The 23,260-nt window shown below is 48.1% G+C and overlaps 1 protein-coding gene across 4 annotated transcripts in view; it reads right to left on the reverse strand.

The window, feature by feature from the left end:
* Slmap (Sarcolemma associated protein) overlaps positions 1-23,260 on the reverse strand; it is a 102,682-nt gene that overhangs the window by 74,057 nt on the left and 5,365 nt on the right. For all 4 annotated transcript variants that reach the window (XM_045765131.2, XM_045765130.2, XM_069311107.1 and 1 more), the window contains exon 2: positions 22,366-22,899. In XM_045765131.2, the coding sequence (XP_045621087.1) occupies positions 22,366-22,488 (123 nt within the window). In that variant the 5' untranslated portion in view covers positions 22,489-22,899. The remainder of the gene's footprint in view (positions 1-22,365; positions 22,900-23,260) is intronic.

Genomic DNA, 23,260 nt, shown 5'->3' on the forward strand with positions numbered 1-23,260 from the left:
GACACAACTAATGAGAACGATGAATACAAGAGGAAACGAGATACAAGAGAGAACGTGAGATACAAGAGAGAACGTGAGATACAAGAGAGAACGCGAGATACAAGAGAGAACGTAAGATACAAGAGAGAACGCGAGATACAAGAGAGGAGAGAGAGAGAGCAAGAGAGATGCCAAAATAAAGCAATCTATAGACATTCACATATAAACGGCACTCTGAATGATTAAACCAGGAGAGAGGTGGCACGGGCATGAATAGCCCCATAAGGCACTCTGCCATAATAAGCCAGCTATATTAACCGGTGCCAAGTATACGTTGAGATGACGTGCCACGCACCTCACGACCTGCCCCCCCCCCCCCCACCCCCCCCTCTTATACTAACACATACCTCAACCTCTTTACCTAGAGGCGCTTATCTTGAGGCTATCTTGAGATGTCCTCGACCAGGCCTCATTTTTGTTACACATCCCCAGGAAGCAGCCCGTAGCAGCTGTCTAACTCCCAGGTACCTATGTACTGCTAGGTAACAGGGGAATCAGGGTGAAAGAAACATTTTGCCCCTTTGTCTCCACCGGGGATCGAACCCGGGACCTCAGGACTACGAATCCGAAGCGCTGTCCACCCAGCTGTCAGGCGCCCCTTCCCGCACAGGGGGCGCTTCCCCCACAGTTCTTCTACACTCAAAAGCTGAACTTAATTGAGACTTTATCTTGTGGTAACTTGATCAAGAAGGCTGTTGTTTGAAGCGTCTCGCAGGCCTACACATCCACTACAACCAGGTTACACTGGTACTTCCTGCGGGGGTCTTGTCCATCGGTCTCTAACATCTCCACTTTTGCTCCAGCAATCTATTTTATGTTTGGTGAGAGGTTATTGAAGCGCCGTGGACCTCTGACGTTCATAGTGTTCTCTGTGCTCAATTCTATGTCAATCCCACACCTCCAAGAAAGCCACACCCCGCATCAAAGCCACAACCTTCATAAAGCTAAGAGAGGCCAGGCCGCTCAACACCACCGCTCCTGTGCCGGGTAAGTCCACTACGGGCTCACCATAGCCCGTGCTACTTGGAACTTTTTGTTCCAAGTAGTGAATCTTAAACAACAACAGAGGGGAGACTAGAGGTGGCGTTGGCCAGGAGGGTAGACGAGGGGTTCTCGTGCACAAGGAGGAGGAAGGAAGAGGAAGTAGAGGAAGTAGAGGAAGGAAGAGGAAGGAAGAGGAAGTAGAGGAAGCACCAGCAAGTATGAGGACCAAGCAAGGGTAACGCCTCACATAACTCCCCACAAATGAGAGGAGACTAGTAAGAAGAGCCTTAAAGGTGAGGGAAGGGCAGGGAACACCTCCCCTACACCCAACCTCAGTCTACCTGACGTGACCTCCAGTTTACCATATACCCTACAATTTACCAGTCTGCCTACATTGGTCTGCAATTCACCAGTTTAAATCCCTTAATATATACAGTTTACCAGAGTTTGACAATCTACAGTTTATTACAACTTTCACACAAGTTTACTTTCAATTTGCTTAAGGTGACCCGAGCGGGTTGAAAATGAGCGAGAGTTGAGGAGGGTTGTGGATGCAGTAGTTCACCTCAACCCTCGACCACCACCACCACAACACACACGTAGTACACACCAATTTAGGCGCCAACGGAGCCGCCTCAAAATTCCAGTGATTCTAGTTACATTAAAACCAAACATTAATGCTTCCCCGAACTACGGAACCTTGGTCTTGGTTCCGGGAACCGAAGGACCTACACAACCAATGTCAGTATTGCCTTGGTGCACCTTGCTAGATGTCTCTAAGATATTCGTCGTCACATAACCGTACCATCTGGGCTCCTCACACCAGCAACCGTCACCATTAAGCTAGCAACCAGCTGGCTGGTGTTACAGATTCAGCTACTCGGAATAAGTTCCAAGTAGCACGGACTATGGTGAGCCCGTATGTGGACTTACCTGGCACGGGAGCGGTGCCACCAGCTGGCATTATCGTGAGGTCAGCTGTAACAGTTGGAGGGCACTGGGTGCCAGCACTCCTGTGAAGGTCTCAGCTTTGTTTACGTCCAGAGAGATAAACACACCTCCCACACACACACACACACACACACACACACACACACACACACACACACACACACAGACACACACACACACACGCACACACACACACGCACACACCTCCCTCACACACACACACACACACACACACACACACACACACACACACACCTCCCCCACACACACACACACACACACACACACACACACACACACACACACACACACACACACACACACACACACACCTCCCTCACACACACACACACACACACACACACACACACACACACACACACACACACACACCCACACACACACACACCCACACACACACACCCACACACACACACACACACACACACACACACACACACACACACACACACACACACCACACACACACACACACACACACACACACACACACACACACACACACACACACACCTCCCCCACACACACACACACACACACACACACACACACACACACACACACACACACACGTGGAAGTTGCAAGAACAATGATGCCATAATAGTATCCCGCGGACACTGTACACTCAGCACATATAACAGGTGATTATAAGAGTAAGGACACACGCACCCACGTGCTGTCACCACTCGAGATATACTATACAAAGCCGTGCACACCAACCACTAAGACTTTCGTAATAATGTATCATTGTGACCAATGATGCTGATGTCACGCCAGACCTCACACCACGAGTACAGGTCACGTCCTGTACAGCAGACTACAAGCGAAGAGTAACAATCAACACACACACCTACCTAATATATCCCCAAACATACAAGACCTCCATGTTACCATTTTAGGCGCTCTCTGGCAGAGAGGTTGAGCAGTCACGCTACACTCAGTCATCTTAAGGTTTTCCAGCGTCAAGAAAACTGTCAATTTAACTGCCACGTGTTCCATTGTAGCTCATTAGTCAGAGGAAGAACAATACTGCAGTGCCTGGATGATACCTGGTTGATGGGGTTCTGGGAGTTCTTCTACTCCCCAAGCCCGGCCCGAGGCCAGGCTTGACTTGTGAGAGTTTGGTCCACCAGGCTGTTGCTTGGAGCGGCCCGCAGGCCCACATATACCTGGTTGATGGGGTTCTGGGAGTTCTTCTACTCCCCAAGCCCGGCCCGAGGCCAGGCATTGAAGTGCCTTCAATGTAACTAAATTACAGGAATTTTGACTGGACTATAGTGTCAAAATTGGGATCAACTGAGAGGACAGGTTGAGGACGTTAGAAGGGGGTGTGCAACAGGTGATCAACAACAACTTTCTTGGAGCTACAACAATCTTGTTGGAGCTACAACAATCTTGTTGGACTTACAATAACCTTGTTGGACCTCAATCCCGCCCGCCAGCTTCACAACCCGCCTCATCCACTGAGTTACTCAATCATTTATATACTGCTTTACTTAAGCAAAAGTACAGATATATACATAGAATACAAGATGATTGTATGATTCATTGGTCAGTCAAATACAATGCCCAAAGCCGCTGATACGTAGCGTGCTTCGACCATAATGTGGAAACAAAAATGCAACACTTTCAACTAAATGTGATCAAAAACATAAATGAATCGAAGTAGAGAAATGGGAATAAAATGACAATTTTGACGCGATGATTAGAGCAACAAAACTTGCAACACAAGAGATAGCGAGAGAAAGTGTTACAGAGGCACGTGATGGGTTCAGGGACGGAGCCGTTTAGATAACCAAATAATATTGTGACACTAGTTACACGAGAGATAGATAGATAGTATTTGGTGCAAGCCCCCCCCCCCCCATAGGCCTATCTGCTTACAAGATAAGGTACTAGGGAGGCCTGGTTGGAGACCGGCCCGCGGGGACGTTGATCCCTGAAACCTGCACAAGGTAGGTCATCCCTTCTCACTTCCCCCTTCCGATGTGTTTTAAAATGCTCCAATAATGTCACGGTGGCATTTGGTTACCCGTCAAGCGTTTCCACTCACCATCAACGCCTTGATATATATGACCCTATTAAAAGCCAACAAGAAATAACAAAACATATAAAAATAGATAACGATAAAAATCAAGATAACGCCTGAATCTTGCTTGAAATTGATGGGCTGCACCGCTTATCTTGATGATGTTATCAGTGGACAGATGTGGTGGCAGCATCTTGGTACACAAGCACATCACACCTACCAACCTTCCTTTTCTTATTAATACATGAGGTACATCTGCATTAGTGCAGCTACCCTAGACTATATGAAGTGGAGTACAGTGTGTCAAAAAAGCTAAGTAGGTGATGCTAAAAAAATCCCCATCACACAGGATGGTTAGTCATACAGAGGCATGTGATAGGCAGTCTGCACTGGCAGACTCCAGAAGCATTTTGAGGATATCATCAACACAAGATTGAATAAGGTAGCAGTGGTAATACAAGTCCCCATCTCGCAGGATGGTTAGTCATACAGGGCCATATATTTAGTAGCCTGCACTGGCAAATTGTGGGTACCTTCCTACCTGTGCTACCTCCACCACCTTGAGGTTACCTTGAGGTGCTTCCGGGGCTTAGCGTCCCCGCGGCCCGGTCGTCGACCAGGCCTCCTGGTTGCTGGACTGGTCAGCCAGGCTGTTGGACGCGGCTGCTCGCAGCCTGACGTGACCACACATTATGTTCTTGAGCACAGCCTAGCCTAAGCTACTCTATACCTTTGAGATGTATTATATTGTCTCAATAAACGTACTGGAACTTGATGTCAGCCACGGAAGCTTGGCCACAGCTATGAGTTGTATCGAGAAGAATACTTTAAGAGGCCCCAAGGAGTCTCGCACCAGGCACGGAGATAAAGATATAGTATACAAATTGCCTCCATTAACGTGCCTCCCACACCATACTTCCTTACCCTTCACCAGCCCGGTATTACATCACACCCTCACAGTGTATCGTAGTCGTCTCTACGGTCTCGAACATTATCCCAGGGGAGATACCACAATGACTTGTTTACTAACAATACTCTTTGATGGGCACACACACACACACACACACACACACACACACACACACACACACACACACACACACACACACACACACACACACACACACACCCTCACACCGTTATATGACAAAGAGTGCTGGGTAGACGGGACACCACGAGCGTAGCTCTCATCCTGTAACTACACTTAGGAGGTAATTACACTTAGCTAAATACACACACACACAGCCACCATTATGAATCATTATTATTTCATGAATTATTACCAGAAATAATATTATATATACTATCCATAATTATCACATACCTAATCCACCAACACCAATTTGAATGGCAAAGTAACTCCATACACAGTAATAAAGTGTGTCACATCTTGGCAGCCTCTCCTGATGCCGGAGTTTTCAACACCCGACGTGAATGTCACACAATCATCTTAATTATTTACACCTACAGCTACACCCTCTCAATAACTGAGGCGCTGTAGAGGGTGTTGAAACACTCTCACACACTCTTGACCGAACGGGCATTCTGCGCCAGGATCTCAAAGTCTGCATCGGCATCATCATTAATAGAACGTTATATGCCTCGTCTGTACCATATATCTTGAGGTTATCTTGAGATTGATTGATTGATAAAGATTAAGTCACCCAAAAGGTGGAACGGGCATGAATAGCCCGTAAGTGGTGGCCCTTTTGAGCCATTACCAGTATCAAGAGCTGATACTGGAGATCTGTGGAGGTGCGGCTGCACCCTGCGTGACAGGAGATGTCTCCCGTATATCTTCAGATGATTTCGGGGCTTTAGTGTCCCCGCGGCCCGGTCCTCGACCAGGCCTCCACCCCCAGGAAGCAGCCCGTGACAGCTGGCTAACACCCAGGTACCTATTTTACTGCTAGGTAACAGGGGCATAGGGTGAAACAAACTCTGCCCATTGTTTCTCGCCGGCGCCCGGGATTGAACCCAGGACCACAGGATCACAAGTCCAGCGTGCTGTCCGCTCGGCCGACCGGCCCGACCGGGGAGGAGAAACTTTGCATATGAAAAGTTTGGCTCGAGCTAAATCCAGCAACCCACCCAGTGTGTTCGATCCTGAATGAAAATAACACCTGTCCGTGTCGCACTTTGGCTTCTGCGCAAAGTTTAATTAAAATTCATAGCTATTTGAATACGCTCTCCGGGATGAAGATATATATATATGAGAAACTATACTGCGTGCGTGCGCGCGCGCGTGTGTGTGTGTGTGTGTGTGTGAGTGTAATTACCTAAGTGTAGTTACAGGATGAGAGCTACGCTCGTGGTGTCCCGTCTTCCCAGCACTCTTTGTCATATAACGCTTTGAAACTACTGACGGTCTTGGCCTCCACCACCTTCTCATCCTAACTTGTTCCAACCGTCTACCACTCTATTTGCGAAGGTGAATTTTCTTATATTTCTTCTGCATCTGTGTTTAGCTAGTTTAAATCTATGACCTCTTGTGTGTGTGTGTGTGTGTGTGTGTGTGTGTGTGTGTGTGTGTGCGTGTACTCACCTAGTTGTGCTTGCGGGGGTTGAGCTCTGGCTCTTTGGTCCCGCCTCTCAACCGTCAATCAACAGGTGTACAGATTCCTGTATGTGTGTGTATGTGTGTGTGTATGTGCGTGTGCGTGTGTGCGCGCGCGCGTGTGCGTGTGTGCGTGTGCGCGCGCGCGTGTGTGTGTGTGCGCGCGTGTGTGTGTGTGTGTGTGTGTGTGTGTGTGTGTGTGTGTGTGTGTGTGTGTGTGTGTGTGTGTGTGTGTGTGTGTGTGTGTGTGTGTAATTACCTAAGTGTAGTTACAGGATGAGAGCTACGCTCGTGGTGTCCCGTCTTCCCAGTACTCTGTCGTATAACGCCTTGAGATTACTGACAGGTTGTAAACAAACTTCAGTTAATTACAACATGCAGATATTTTACCATCAGCGCAGACGAAGGTTTCTAGGTCACCGGGGCCCAACTTGACATTCTCGCAGAGAAAACCACGAGAATAGAATGTGACGAATGGGTGTGGCGAGTAATTCTGGGTATGCAAGGCCCTCCCCATCACCCTCCCCATCACAAGACCCTCACCCTCTTTCCCCAAATACTTTCCTCCCCCCAATGTATCCAGCCCTTTAATCTCACCCATATACAGCAAAAAGTTTCAGTTTCCCCTCAACTGTCTTCCCCATTTTCTCCTGTCTTACTGTTTTTCTTCTCCTCAGCCTTACCTAGGTAAGGAAGGCGAGGCTTCCATCAGCTACAATATTTACGTCGCTTCTCCACCGCTGGGCTTCTGCTGAAGTCACTCGCCACCACCACGCGGAAGCTGTATTTAACCCTTCAACTTCATGTATCTTTTACTCTTCCTGCTCAACTTCACATTATCCGACCTAACCAGACTCTAGTGTCACTCAAGGTCTCGTAGACTAGTTGGCTTCGTTCCCGACTCTCACTCGGGGATCCCGGGTTAGATTCATGGGCGGGAGAGAATGGTTTGTCATGTTTTGTGTTATCTAATGCTCTTGTTCACCTAGTAGGTCCCCCAGGGCTATTGGTGGTAGGTGGCCTGCCGGCCATCAACCTGGGTGATCAGGTATGTCTAAAACTTTAGAAAAGAATGTATATTTACGTCATCGCTGCTCTCTCACTCTCTTTCACACACACACACACACACACACACACACACACACACACACACACACACACACACACACACACACACACACGTACGTATATACGTAACTCAACCCCACAAACACACCAGAACATGTTTATATTTGCTGTAGAGACGTGTGGGGCCACTTGCATGCTAATTCATAATAGATAAACATTAAACAACATAAACCTTGAGGCTACCTTGAGGTGCTTCCGGGGCTTAGTGTCCCCGCGGCCCGGTCGTCGACCAGGCCTCCTGGTTGCTGGACTGATCAACCAGGCTGTTAGACGCGGCTGCTCGCAGCCTGACGTATGCGAGCAGCGAGCCTGACGTATGCGAGCCTGACGTATGCGAGCCTGACGTATGCGAGCCTGACGTATGCGAGCCTGACGTATGCGTATGCGATACTATTAAAGCTGAGAAATATATATTAAGGTGAAGTAACAATGAGCGAGAACTACCTGTTGTGTGTGTGTGTGTGTGTGTGCGTGTGTGTGTGTGTGCGTGTGTGTGTGTGTGTGTGTGTGTGTGTGTGTGTGTGTGTGTGTGTGTGTGTGTGTTTAAGGTTGCATAATGTACACACACGATCAATCACAATCACCAGATTAATCATACTCTGGGCACTGATGGTTTTCTCTGACCCATCAATTCAACAATTTAGTGGAGATGAGTTTGTGTCGGAATCATCCGGCTGAAGGAGGTAGGAGACCCAGGGTGTGGGTGTAGAAGCCGTCCAAGTCGACGGACGGACGGACCAGGCGGCGAGACAGTTGGACGGACGGATGGACGGACGGTAGCCGGAGGGACCAAGCAGTGGGACGGAAGGGGGAGAAAGGAGGGAGAGGCAGCTAGGATCTGGCCAGCCTTACTATTGATTGACCCTAAAACGCTGCTTACCTGCATACCAAACACTTGCATGGAAATCTTGACGATAACAACCCTTCACACCGGGAACAAAGAAAATTACATAGAAGGCAAAGGTTAGACAAGGACACGGCCGGGACAACTGAAACACGGACAGGTGTAAAAAAAAAAAAAAAAAAGTCACGGAACGGGGTAAAAAGGCGTAGGAGGGGGTAAAATAAGCCATTGGAAAGGGAAAAAAGGTAATAGAGGAGGGTAAAAAAGGCATTGGAAAGGGAAAAAAGGTAATAGAGGAGGGTAAAAAAGGCATTGGAAAGGGTTAAAAAAAGACATGGGGAGGGGGGTTAATAAGAAAAGGCACGGGAATGGGTAAAAACAAAAAAGCACAGGAGTAATATAAAAAAAAGATTACTGAAGAGATGAAAGGGGGGAGTGGTGGTGGAGAGGGAGAACAGGCAACTGGCGAGTGAGACAGATGACAATATACGAGAGAAGGAATACAGAACATAATTTAACACAAAAAACTGGGCGTGAGGAAGGCAGTACTGGGAAAACTGAACAAAAAACACAGGCTGCATGCAAAAGAATGAGAGGGGCCTTCAACCAAACATGATGGCACCATTACAGTCACAATCAAATACTGTTATTTGAACTACAAGGTAAATGTCACACTTCGAAGCCTGATGCTGAATGTTACACTTCGAAGCCTGATGCTGAATGTCACACTTCGAAGCCTGATCTGAATGCCACACTTCGAAGCCTGATGCTGAATGTCACACTTCGAAGCCTGATCTGAATGCCACACTTCGAAGCCTGATGCTGAATGTCACACTTCGAAGCCTGATGCTGAATGCCACACTTCGAAGCCTGATGCTGAATGCCACACTTCGAAGCCTGATGCTGAATGCCACACTTCGAAGCCTGATGCTGAATGCCACACTTCGAAGCCTGATGCTGAATGCCACACTTCGAAGCCTGATGCTGAATGTCACACTTCGAAGCCTGATGCTGAATGCCACACTTCGAAGCCTGACGCTGAATGTCACACTTCGAAGCCTGATGCTGAATGTCACACTTCGAAGCCTGATGCTGAATGCCACACTTCGAAGCCTGATGCTGAATGCCACACTTCGAAGCCTGATCTGAATGCCACACTTCGAAGCCTGATGCTGAATGTCACACTTCGAAGCCTGATGCTGAATGTCACACTTCGAAGCCTGATGCTGAATGTCACACTTCGAAGCCTGATGCTGAATGTCACACTTCGAAGCCTGATGCTGAATGTCACACTTCGAAGCCTGATGCTGAATGTCACACTTCGAAGCCTGATGCTGAATGTCACACTTCGAAGCCTGATGCTGAATGTCACACTTCGAAGCCTGATGCTACAAGCCCGGTGAGGAATTGTGGTGGTCACAGCTACTCATACTCGTGGCTGAGTGGACAGCGCTCTGGGGTCTTAGTCCTAAGGGCCCGGGCTCGATCCCCGGCAGAGGCAGAAACAAATGGGAAGAGTTTCTTTCACCTTGATGCCCCAGTTCGCCTAGCAGGAAATAGGTACCTGGGAGTTAAGACAGCTGCTACGGGCTGCTAGCAGTAGAAGAAAATATTCTCCAACTAGTATTCAGGAATGACTGTGTCAAGCCATCATCGTGACGAGGTGTCCAGTCTGAGCACCACTCTCATATCTCACACACACCTGCCTGTCTCTCATATCTCTCTCATATCTCACACAAAATAGTCCACAGCATTCCACTGTAGTTACAACTGCTGTCGACCAAGGAATGTATCCCGGTCCTAAACATACCTCTACATTACTGTGAACAACAGCCAAGTATAATTTTAGGATTAGATTAAAACAATAGACACCATTAGGCTACACTGCCACATAACTCTCCTCGCTTCAACACACTTTCTCATCCTCATATCGGACATAGATAAGGACACAAATTTTAGTACTGCAATTTATCATCCTTTGCAGATAACAGTCAAGACTTTTCATGAGAGTAGACGATACAGAAGACATAACAAATCTTCAAATTGATGCTAACAAGATCTTTCAATGGGAAAGACAATGACACGAGGTTTAATGGAGATAAGCCGATCTCTTAAGATAACTTCAAGAAGATAACCATGAGATGATTTCGGGGCTTAGCGTCCCCGCGGCCCGGTCCTCGACCAGGCCTCATTTTTGTTACACATCCCCCAGGAAGCAGCCCGTAGCAGCTGTTTAACTCCCAGGTACCTATATACTGCTTGGTGAACAGGGGGTATCAGGGTGAAAGAGAGACTGCTCATTTGTTTCCGCCTCTACAGGGGATCGAACCCAGAACCTTAGGCTACGAATCCCAAGCGCTGTCCACTCAGCTGTCAGGCCCCCCTGACTTGGATGGTGTCCAAGACAACATTATAAACGCCTCCTAAAGATACCTGATCAACCAGGCTGTGATTCAGACGTCAGACTCCGAGCAGCTGCGTCCAACAGCGTGCTGATCACACCAACCAGGGGCCTGGCCAGAGACTGGGACAACAAGGACATTGATCCCCGGAACCACCAGCAGCTAAACAATAGGTAGTTAGAGCTATTAGACATTAGACACTGTACATTGTTGCTGTTATAGATTCAGCTACTCGGAACAAGTTCCAAGTAGCACGGGCTATGGTGAGCCCGTAGTGGACTTACCTGGCACAGGAGCGATGCCGAGAGGCTGCCATGAATGCTCAGTGTTGTACAGTGCTCAGTACAGTGTTGTGGGGCCTACCCAGCCCTGCCTACTTGATACCCATGTGCGTGTGCGCGCGCGCGCGCCTCTTAGGTGATGCCTGTGGGAGTCCAGTTCTCACACGCAATGTTTCAAGTTCACCCCCTCAAACCTGACCCCAAAGTACAACACCCCCCACCCCAGCACACACACACACACACACACACACACACACACACACACACACACACACACACACACACACACACACACACTTAGATATGATAGAGCCCAATAGGCTCAGGAATCTGTACACCAGTGTATTGACGGTTGAGAGGCGAGACCAAAGAGCCAGAGCTCAACCAACGCAAACACAACTAGGTGAGTACACACACACACACACACACACACTCACACACACACACACACACACACACACACACACACACACACACACACACACACACACACACACACCCACACACACACACACACACACACTGCAACCTGATCATCGTATGTAATTACGTCTGCGACGCCACCCTCTCGCCACACACCTGTCCTTATGCAGCCAAATGCAACTTGCAGAACCAATCACCTCTAGGATGCCGTCCGCCCCGCAATATTAAAGCAGAGAGCCATGCGAGCCACCCCCCCCCCCCATGTGTTGCTCCAGCAGACACCTCACCAGACGTACACAAGTTACAAAGAGTGTACAGATAAGCTCACAACATCAGCTCACAGCTATCATCATGCTGATAATACTTCACCATTTTTACCAGAGATATCACTATCTTAACCACTATCATGCACAGTTGATTTAGCATAGGGTAGTGTACAAACAACGGGAACAAGCACAAATGAGTCAAAGAGACATTAGAATTAGAATTCCATTAAACTAATGGAATTGAACTGTGAAGGGAAGTGGGAGCCCAACTCTACATACATACACAAGTCGAGCCTGGCCTCGGGCCGGGCTTGGAGAGTAGAAGAACTCCCAGAACCCCACTCCCAGAACCACATCAACCAGGTATCAACCAGGTACAGCTTTAAAAACAGGCTCTGGAACCTATTCACCATTTGATTAAGGGTTGAAAGGCGGGACCCAAGAACCGTGTCTCTTCCTTCGCAAATACAACTAGTCTATTTACATTCTGGATCATTGAGAAAAATGTCTAAGAAAGGACAGTTATACAAATCGCGAAGCATACTTTAAACATGGATCAACTCAAATGTCTGTTTTCCCCCATACTTAAGAAGCATATCTGGAGGGGTATGCTGGTAGGGGTTCTACTCCCCGAGCCCGGACCCGTGAAACAAGTCTGATAATACTGACACATACAGGGCTGAAACAACCACACACACACACATACACTCTTGGTCCAACCACTTACACAAGTATTGGGAACTACACCAAAAAATTAACAGCTGTGGAATTGCTCATAACCACTTGCACGTAAGTATGTGCGTCCAAACCTGCCTCACTGAATCCCAAACCTACAAGGAACAGTTGCAGTGCCTGCAGTGTTGTGAGGACAACATTGCCAGGTCTCTCTGCTACTCTCACACTGGGCACCACGCTGCACCTACACCTGTGAGACACTCCCCCCCCCCCCCCCCCGCCCACTACACCCCCCCCCCCCCCGTGTCCATCAGTCTCTGTCACATGAACGGCTGGAGGGTCTCACCCTCCATAATATAAACATTCGTACACAAGCATCTGTGTGTATAGACGAATGCTACTCGGTATTCATCAATATACATCCATACATGTTGAAATACACGTGAAAACCCCTACCCACACTCGCAGCTTCTAGCACTAACAGCAAGCTTAGCTTACCTACCAAATATATACATACAGTACAGTATGTGTCAGCAAGGCGGACAGCCCGCCCTGTTGCCCTAACTCGTTCTCTGTTTCCCATTTCGAAACATATTCCTTATATACTACTTCATCTTTACTCCCTCCAATGCCATCAAGGTCACACTTCATATTTCTAAGACTTGGGGTTCATCTGGAATGTCATTGATGTTAGTAATGAAACAGCAAGCTAAGAGCTATTATTCTACACCAGCTCATGTGAAGCCTAACCCAAGCAAGGTAGTGATCTAACTCTGGCATCCTCCTTAAGTCTTCTCTGCCAACTTGGCAAATCGACAATCACTTAAATCTAAAGAAAACGTATCGAGTGATAAGCAACAGAAGAAACACTTCATCAAGAAGCATTAAAGGCCATAACACTGTCCCCCAGACATCTTAAACTCCATATAATTACGTTAACTCCAAGACGTGAGGACCCGAAAGATTGCCCTGCGTTGATTTGCTTCCTCACCAACACCCGACCACTGCAACCACCACAGCTTGGTCACACCACAGGCTTACCCACAACCACAGCCTGGCCACACCACAGACCTACCACAACCACAGCCTGGCCACACCACAGACCTACCACAACCACAGCCTGGCCACACCACAGACCTACCCACAACCTCAGCCTGGCTACACCACAGACCTACCCACAACCACAGCCTGGCCACAGCACAGACCTACCCACAACCACAGCCTGGTCACACCACAGACCTACCCACAACCACAGCCTGGCCACACCACAGACCTACCACAACCACAGCCTGGCCACACCACAGACCTACCCACAACCTCAGCCTGGCTACACCACAGACCTACCACAACCACAGCCTGGCTACACCACAGACCTACCACAACCACAGCCTGGCCACACCACAGACCTACCCACAACCACAGCCTGGTCACACCACAGACCTACCCACAACCACAGCCTGGCCACACCACAGACCTACCTACAACCACAGCCTGGCCACACCACAGACCTACCTACAACCACTGCCTGGCCACACCACAGACCTACCCACAACCACAGCCTGGCTACACCACAGACCTACCCACAACCACAGCCTGGCCACACCACAGACCTACCCACAACCACAGCCTGGCCACACCACAGACCTACCACAACCACAGCCTGGCCACACCACAGACCTACCCACAACCACAGCCTGGCTACACCACAGACCTACCACAACCACAGCCTGGCCACACCACAGATCTACCCACAACCTCAGCCTGGCTACACCACAGACCTACCACAACCACAGCCTGGCCACACCACAGATCTACCCACAACCTCAGCCTGGCTACACCACAGACCTACCACAACCACAGCCTGGCCACACCACAGACCTACCCACAACCACAGCCTGGCCACACCACAGACCTACCACAACCTCAGCCTGGCTACACCACAGACCTACCACAACCACAGCCTGGCCACACCACAGACCTACCCACAACCACAGCCTGGCCACACCACAGATCTACCACAACCACAGCCTGGCCACACCACAGATCTACCCACAACCACAGCCTGGCCACACCACAGATCTACCCACAACCACCAGCTTCCCCCACAACGTTACAACCTTAGTTTAGATTGCCACCCCAGCAACCAAAAATTACATTTGTATATTATGCCTCAGGATATATGAGAAAAGGTACAAAAAGCCTAATATCGATCACCCGTTCTTCTTGTCACCCCAGGAAGACTGATGGAACATTTATCCTCCCATTCTCCCCTCTCCCCCAGGGCTGACAGAACACGTATCGCCCCCCTCCCCAAGGGTTGATGTAACAGTCACCCCTTCCATTGAACTGATGGAACAGATACCAACCCCCGGAGGCCTGAAGGAACAGGTACAGGCACCACTCCCCTCAAGGACTGATGGGACAGATATCACCACCCTCTTCGCTGAACGAATTATGAAAGGCGTATATGAACAAGGTCACTAAACTATGATTGTAATTGTCGGCTCAAATCAGTGTGTAATACCTTTGACGTCATAATAAAATATTAATATAATAAAGTACAGCTTTAGATTTACACTACATACTATTTTGCATACAAATACACCTATGCACCGTACATAACAAATGTAGTGCATGAATAAACGTGTGTGTGAGCGTTCCACATATAAAGGAAGCAACATACATAAATGTTAAGAACTAATTACATGAGTGACACTAGCTAGGCTATATCTGTGAAGGACAGCAGGAGAGAGAGAGAGAGAGAGGACCTTCCAAGACGTTGGTCACAATAAGCGGACAATGTATTGTACTTGGCAACTCAACCACACAAGATGCCATGCTTGCCAACTCATGTGTGTGTTTTTATATACACAAGTGGGTACAGCAGTAGATTTCTGACTCCTGTTGGTAGATTGAGTTTTCTTTGGTACCCGTTTCCATGGTCAAGGATTCATATTAGATTTAGCGAGGTTCCACCCACCTTGCACCCATAAGATAACGTAAGAGTTTAGGGTAAATGTTAATCTTGTCTGATAATTCACTTGAGACAGTTAAGGAAGTCCCAGCTGTGTCTGGGCACAAGTGACAGGATGAACAACCCAACTGGGGTTTCTTCCTATTGGGGAGTGTTGTACATGTTGCTATGGTACATGCTACAGCAACCAGGAGGCCTGGTCGACGACCGGGCCGCGGGGACGCTAAGCCCTGAAATCATCTCAAGATAACCTCAAGATAACCTACCCTTACAATACTTCCCACGGCACTAAACAGACACTAACCGCCATAAAAACTTGGTCTTAAAGATATAAACCCAAAATATAACAATGTAGAGCTAAGGAACTACACCCCCACTTGTTACACCCGGGCTACAAGGCCCTCATCAAAGGAGTAGTGTCCAGGGGCCAGATTCACGAACCAGTTACGCGCTTACTTAGGAACCTGTACATCTTTCCTCAATCTTTGACGGCTTTGGTTACATCTATTAAACAGTTTACAAGCATGAAAACTTGCCAATCAACTGTTGTTATTGTTATAAACAGCCTCCTGGTGCTTCGGAGCTCATTAACTGTTTAATAATTGTAAACAAAGCCGCCAAAGATTGAGAAAAGATGTACAGTCGGTTCGTAAGTGCTTGCGTAACTGCTTTGTGAATCTGGCCCCAGTACGCTAGGTACTCTTAAACGCAACTCGCGCAAGTAATCCTTCTAGTCATAAATAATCCTAGGGGAAATCTGGAAGTTTTTGGAAAAATTGTTAGTGTCAAGTGTTGGAACTGCGAACCACAACTAGGAAGCGAGCTGCCCTATAAGCTCCCAGAGTCATCACATTAGTGGCCTCGCTGCTTGCAGGTCGGTGTTCGATCCCCGCTAGTCAAATTGGTACGCTTAGTTTCTTTACCCCCATATTCTCACATCCTTTCCAAGTGCTGTACAGTCATACTGGCTTACTGCTTTCTTCTGATGCTTTCATGTTCTTATCCTAGCATGACTGCCCTCTATCTAAACAAGCCTCTCTCTTAGTGGCTCATCTAGTCTACGATAGCCGGCGATGAGTCACAATAACGTGGCTGAAGTATGTTGACCAGACCACACACTACAAGTTGAAGGGACGACGACGTTTCGGTCCGTCCTGGACCATTCTCAAGTCGATTGACTTGACTTGAGAATGGTCCAGGACGGACCGAAACGTCGTCGTCCCTTCAACTTCTAGTGTGTGGTCTGGTCAATGTACGATAGCCGTTTACCTTCGTGGCTTCCGACGCCACCGTAGTTCCCAAGTTGTACTTGCAGGGAATGAGCCCCGGCTTGATGGGTCCCCCGAGAGAAAGGGTTGATTCTCGTTTCCTGTAAACACATTAACTCCATGCGCAGCCAATAGACTTTTAATAATCTAGATTACAACCTCTAAACCCGACATTAACTTTGCAGCAGCACCTCTAAAACCTCTGGTGTATAGTATGAAATATTCTCCCCCAGGTGGTAGTGTGTGTGAGAGAGAGAACATCCCACCTACCGAGACGACCGGACGCACAGCCAAGTCTTATCTACCACACGATAAGACCGCTGCTCTTGCTAAAGTTGGAATAAAATAAAATAAAATGTTGAATGTAATCTTAATGCAAGTCTAAAAATCTGTCATCAGGCTTCTCAGATAAATTTCTAGAGCAGAAGAGTGGTAACATTGTCATTGGTTAAACACGATACGACAAGAATATACAATTATACTGCTTGTATGGGGATTTAGATCATATGAAACCAAGTGTGACGGACAGAGATATAATCAAAGATTACAACGTCTTAGAATCTGTACAAAATCGAACCATTTAGAGAGATCTACATTAGCTTTAAACTGAATGACACACCTCTTGTGGGCAAGCAGTTGAAGAGGATAAGGGAGATACCAACGACACCCCCCCCCCCTCCCCCACCCACACAAACTCATCCTACCCAATCTCACATCCACCCACTACCACAAGATACACCTTCACATACAATCCTACGCGTATGTATCCATCAAGCCACAATTTGTACACATCTCCACACCATGTTCCCAAACACCAGCACATCCGCCTCAACAGAGTCAACGAGGCAAGGCATGAATATACAAGCACAAGGTAAGTCTCACGACACTGAAAACTGTACTCAAGGCCAAGCAACAGTTGAAGTTATACCCTAGCCATGTTAGAGGAGGATAGTGTGTGTACACTAGTTAGGTTCTGACGTAGCCTAGCCGATCCCTACATGTATCTCCAAGCTCTTATAACTCAGGATACGAAGCTTCTTGTAGCGATACACAGGGAGGGGTTGCTATAGCAATAATAGCAAACTATAGTGGTTGTGGTGATGATGTACGTGTAATGGAGGTGATAGAGACTAAGATACTGATAATGAAAGGTGGTTGGTTTGTTGCTACACACGTACACAAACAAATACCAATTAGTGGCCTAGCCAGAGGCCTAGGGCCCGCACACTGCAAAAAAGTGATACCGGAGGAAGTAGTGTTGGGAATATTGTTAGTGATTGGAAGGGAGGGATGGACAGGTAGGCCTGTGGTGGCATAAGGTGGCATTCGGCACACTATACACCACATACGCGAGACCAGTCCTAGAGCATGCAGCCCTGGCGTGGAGTCCCCCACACCTCGAACCTCACTCCAAGCAAAGGATATTGTTTATGTAGTGTATAAGCACATGTTAACTTTTAATAAGACTTGGTAACAAGTGGTCAAACACTGATGAGGCGGCGTTAGGGTCACGCTGTGGATATAGTGACACCACACAACACATGCCAGGCCAGTTTGGTGGTTCCTCACTGTGTGTGTGTGGCAGCTTGGTGGTTCCTCACTGTGTGTGTGTGGCAGTTTGGTGGTTCCTCACTGTGTGTGTGTGTGGCAGTTTGGTGGTTCCTCACTGTGTGTGTGTGTGGCAGCTTGGTGGTTCCTCACTGTGTGTGTGTGTGGCAGCTTGGTGGTTCCTCACTGTGTGTGTGTGTGTGGCAGCTTGGTGGTTCCTCACTGTGTGTGTGTGTGGCAGCTTGGTGGTTCCTCACTGTGTGTGTGTGTGGCAGCTTGGTGGTTCCTCACTGTGTGTGTGTGTGGCAGCTTGGTGGTTCCTCACTGTGTGTGTGTGTGGCAGCTTGGTGGTTCCTCACTGTGTGTGTGTGTGTGGCAGTTTGGTGGTTCCTCACTGTGTGTGTGAGAGGCAGTTTGGTGGTTCCTCACTGTGTGTGTGAGAGGCAGTTTGGTGGTTCCTCACTGTGTGTGTGAGAGGCAGTTTGGTGGTTCCTCACTGTGTGTGTGAGAGGCAGTTTGGTGGTTCCTCACTGTGTGTGTGAGAGGCAGTTTGGTGGTTCCTCACTGTGTGTGTGAGAGGCAGTTTGGTGGTTCCTCACTGTGTGTGTGAGAGGCAGTTTGGTGGTTCCTCACTGTGTGTGTGAGAGGCAGTTTGGTGGTTCCTCACTGTGTGTGTGAGAGGCAGTTTGGTGGTTCCTCACTGTGTGTGTGAGAGGCAGTTTGGTGGTTCCTCACTGTGTGTGTGAGGCAGTTTGGTGGTTCCTCACTGTGTGTGTGAGGCAGTTTGCTGGTTCCTCACTGTGTGTGTGAGGCAGTTTGCTGGTTCCTCACTGTGTGTGTGAGGCAGTTTGGTGGTTCCTCATTGTATGTGTGTGAGGCAGTTTGGTGGTTCCTCATTGTATGTGTGTGAGGCAGTTTGGTGGTTCCTCACTGTGTGTGTGTGTGGCAGTTTGGTGGTTCCTCACTGTGTGTGAGGCAGTTTGGTGGTTCCTCACTGTGTGTGTGTGTGACAGTTTGGTGGTTCCTCACTGTGTGTGTGAGGCAGTTTGGTGGTTCCTCACTGTGTGTGTGAGGCAGTTTGGTGGTTCCTCACTGTGTGTGTGAGGCAGTTTGGTGGTTCCTCACTGTGTGTGTGAGGCAGTTTGGTGGTTCCTCACTGTGTGTGTGAGGCAGTTTGGTGGTTCCTCACTGTGTGTGTGAGGCAGTTTGGTGGTTCCTCACTGTGTGTGTGAGGCAGTTTGGTGGTTCCTCACTGTGTGTGTGAGGCAGTTTGGTGGTTCCTCACTGTGTGTGTGAGGCAGTTTGGTGGTTCCTCATTGTATGTGTGTGAGGCAGTTTGGTGGTTCCTCACTGTGTGTGTGAGGCAGTTTGGTGGTTCCTCACTGTGTGTGTGAGGCAGTTTGGTGGTTCCTCACTGTGTGTGTGGCAGTTTGGTGGTTCCTCACTGTGTGTGTGAGGCAGTTTGGTGGTTCCTCACTGTGTGTGTGAGGCAGTTTGGTGGTTCCTCACTGTGTGTGTGTGTGTGAGAGGCAGTTTGGTGGTTCCTCACTGTGTGTGTGGCAGTTTGGTGGTTCCTCACTGTGTGTGTGAGGCAGTTTGGTGGTTCCTCACTGTGTGTGTGGCAGTTTGGTGGTTTCTCACTGTGTGTGTGTGGCAGTTTGGTGGTTCCTCACTGTGTGAGAGGCAGTTTGGTGGTTCCTCACTGTGTGTGTGAGGCAGTTTGGTGGTTCCTCACTGTGTGTGTGAGGCAGTTTGGTGGTTCCTCACTGTGTGTGTGGCAGTTTGGTGGTTCCTCACTGTGTGTGTGAGGCAGTTTGGTGGTTCCTCACTGTGTGTGTGAGGCAGTTTGGTGGTTCCTCACTGTGTGTGTGTGTGAGAGGCAGTTTGGTGGTTCCTCACTGTGTGTGTGGCAGTTTGGTGGTTCCTCACTGTGTGTGTGAGGCAGTTTGGTGGTTCCTCACTGTGTGAGAGGCAGTTTGGTGGTTCCTCACTGTGTGTGAGAGGCAGTTTGGTGGTTCCTCACTGTGTGTGTGAGGCAGTTTGGTGGTTCCTCACTGTGTGTGTGAGGCAGTTTGGTGGTTCCTCACTGTGTGTGGGACAGTTTGGTGGTTCCTCACTGTGTGTGTGAGGCAGTTTGGTGGTTCCTCACTGTGTGTGTGAGGCAGTTTGGTGGTTCCTCACTGTGTGTGAGAGGCAGTTTAGGGGTTACAGGGTGACAACAACAACAACAACAACAAGACAGGACAGTGCAACAGGTGCAAGTGATCTAAGTGCATAGTCTTGTTCGACCGACCACCGTGGCCAGCCTTGACAACATCACATTTATTTATTTATTTATATACAAGAAGTTACATTGAGTTTATGAGAGTATGATGTGTTTACAGCCTTGTAAAGCCACTAGTACACACAACTGTTTCGGGCAGTGATAAGTGACAAACAGCACGACAATCCCGGGAATAACACAAATGAACATCACAAAGTACAAGAACTTCCACTCTAGCCTGTGTGAAAGACCTGAGTCTTATGCCAAGGCAGTCATTCGCATCATTGTTAAACTGTGCTAACTACAGGAAGTAGTTAAACATCCAACTTGAGGGAGGGAGTGGGCTCGTGGCATTCCTGCTGCCACCCTACCCAACCCTGCCCACTACCCTCAGTACCCCCAACCCTCCTGCCCAGCCCTGCCCACTTCCCTCAGTACCCCCAACCCCCACCTGGCCCCCAACGGCCCTGGGAGTCGACGCCAATGCTGGCTGTGGGCTACGGGACGAGTACAACACCAACACACCATCACCTCTAACACATCGTGGGTTTTCTTCCTATTGGGGAGTGTTGTACATGCTGCTATGGCGGTATGTCCACTCACAAGATGAGTGGAGCTGCCCAATAAACTCGCCCCTCGGGGCAAAATTTAAAAAAAATCACCATAATTACACCTCGTTCAGCACATCCCTATATCTTACCTCCACCAATGTTACACTTAGCCTACACCACAACACACACCATTACTTGCCAACCTGTTCACAATCAAGACCATCAATGGGGCACCATGTCCCACCAGACCATTGCTTCCCATGACACCATTGTTACTGTACCCCCCCCTCCTTCCTCCCCCACAAGCACTACACTACCATCCAAGCAGTGCCACACCCACATACCTCCCCCTCATATTACAAGTGCCACACCCAAATACCCCTTCTCACATCACAAGTGCCACATCTGCCCCCCCTCATCACCACAATGGTGGGTTGACAGGGTTCCAGTGCTACCATCACTAATATTGGTGGGTTGATGGGGCCCAGAACTACCATGGACATTGGGGAGTTGATGGGGGACCTGAACTACCATCAACAATGGTGTGTAAGCTTTAACATGCCACTCAACCATCATCCACAGCGACATGCACACGCCCATCCCTCGCTCCCTCCCGTAGCTGGTCTCCTTCAACAGATCCCCCCACCCCCCCACCTGATCCACCATCACCCCATCCCCTGCCCAACCATCACCCCATCACCCCACCACATTGCCCCTCCCCCCCCCCCTTCGTCCCACCATCACCCCTACCACCTGCCCCATCACAACACTGCTCCTAAAGCCCTACTTCATATATACTGTATTTTCAAGGTATCACCACTCAGTCTACCCCCCATATCCCAGTCTACAATTGACATGGAAAAGTATTCTCCATATATTGCATTGACAATTTTGTGCAACAAGCAATTTCAGAACTACATAAATGTGTATACCTGGTAAGATATGCTACCAGGAATACCTAATTACTCAAGAATCATCATCCATGTACAGATTATGGGTCTTACCTTACCTTGAGGTGCTTCCGGGGCTTAGTGTCCCCGCGGCCCGGTCATCGACCAGGCCTCCTGCCTGATATTGTGATATTATTGTGATGATATTGTGATGTGATTGAATAGAAAAATGCTGTAAATATTGAAGAAAACATATATTTATGTACTTACAGGGAAAGGGTGGGAATTGGGGCGACACTGCAGTATTGCGCGTGCCATCATCTTGGATTCCGTGATAGGGGGGCCGCCCACAGAGGGGGGGACCAGTGTACGGACACCAACAATGTTCACCATCAAACCTAAGCCGCAGGCCAAACAATGACTTGTCCCTGTGGCCTAGTCAATATCTGCTAGGCCTCTTTTCCTCTACACCATTGGCACGCCAAGCGACGTACACTTGAGCACTTAGTCATATTAGCAAGAATATTTTGTTCTTTTTTATCATAAAATGGCTTCAATGTTGTTAAAACTGCACTGTAAAATGTTTCAAGTTCTTTTGTCACTAAAGTATCAAATTTGTGTGTGTAACTATAGTTACAATAACTGGTTACTGTAAATAACCAAAATTATTATACAGTAACAATGAAAAACTACAAAAACCTTTCAAATTTATATATTTTCAGTTAAACATTAGACAGCACCAGTCTCAGTGCAACACGTGACATTGTGTGATGTTTCTCTTGCTTCCACTCCTTAGCCCAGCGTCTGGAAAGAGAAATAATAAGTTTGCAATGAAAGATATCATTGTACACATTTCACTGGAAAGCGGCTAGTCAATAATAATTTAAAAAGCATGCAGAAGAACATGCCAAGTGTTTAATTATTACAGAAAATGTATATTTAATAAAGTCACAAATACGCAAAGCATTTTGGGCATACCTTAAAATAATCGGAAAGGTTGATGATATTCTTGAGAGATATAACAATTTTGCACCAAGACTGTAATTTTTTGTTGAATTATCTGCATGTCTCTTGTAAATTGTGTATACAGTATACCTAGGTCATAAAAGTATTTGTGTGTACGTCTGATACCATACTACTGTACTTGTGTAAAGGAGGAAATGTA

The sequence above is a fragment of the Procambarus clarkii genome, chromosome 69 (assembly GCF_040958095.1).
Source record: "Procambarus clarkii isolate CNS0578487 chromosome 69, FALCON_Pclarkii_2.0, whole genome shotgun sequence".
NCBI classification, from domain to species: domain Eukaryota; kingdom Metazoa; phylum Arthropoda; class Malacostraca; order Decapoda; family Cambaridae; genus Procambarus; species Procambarus clarkii.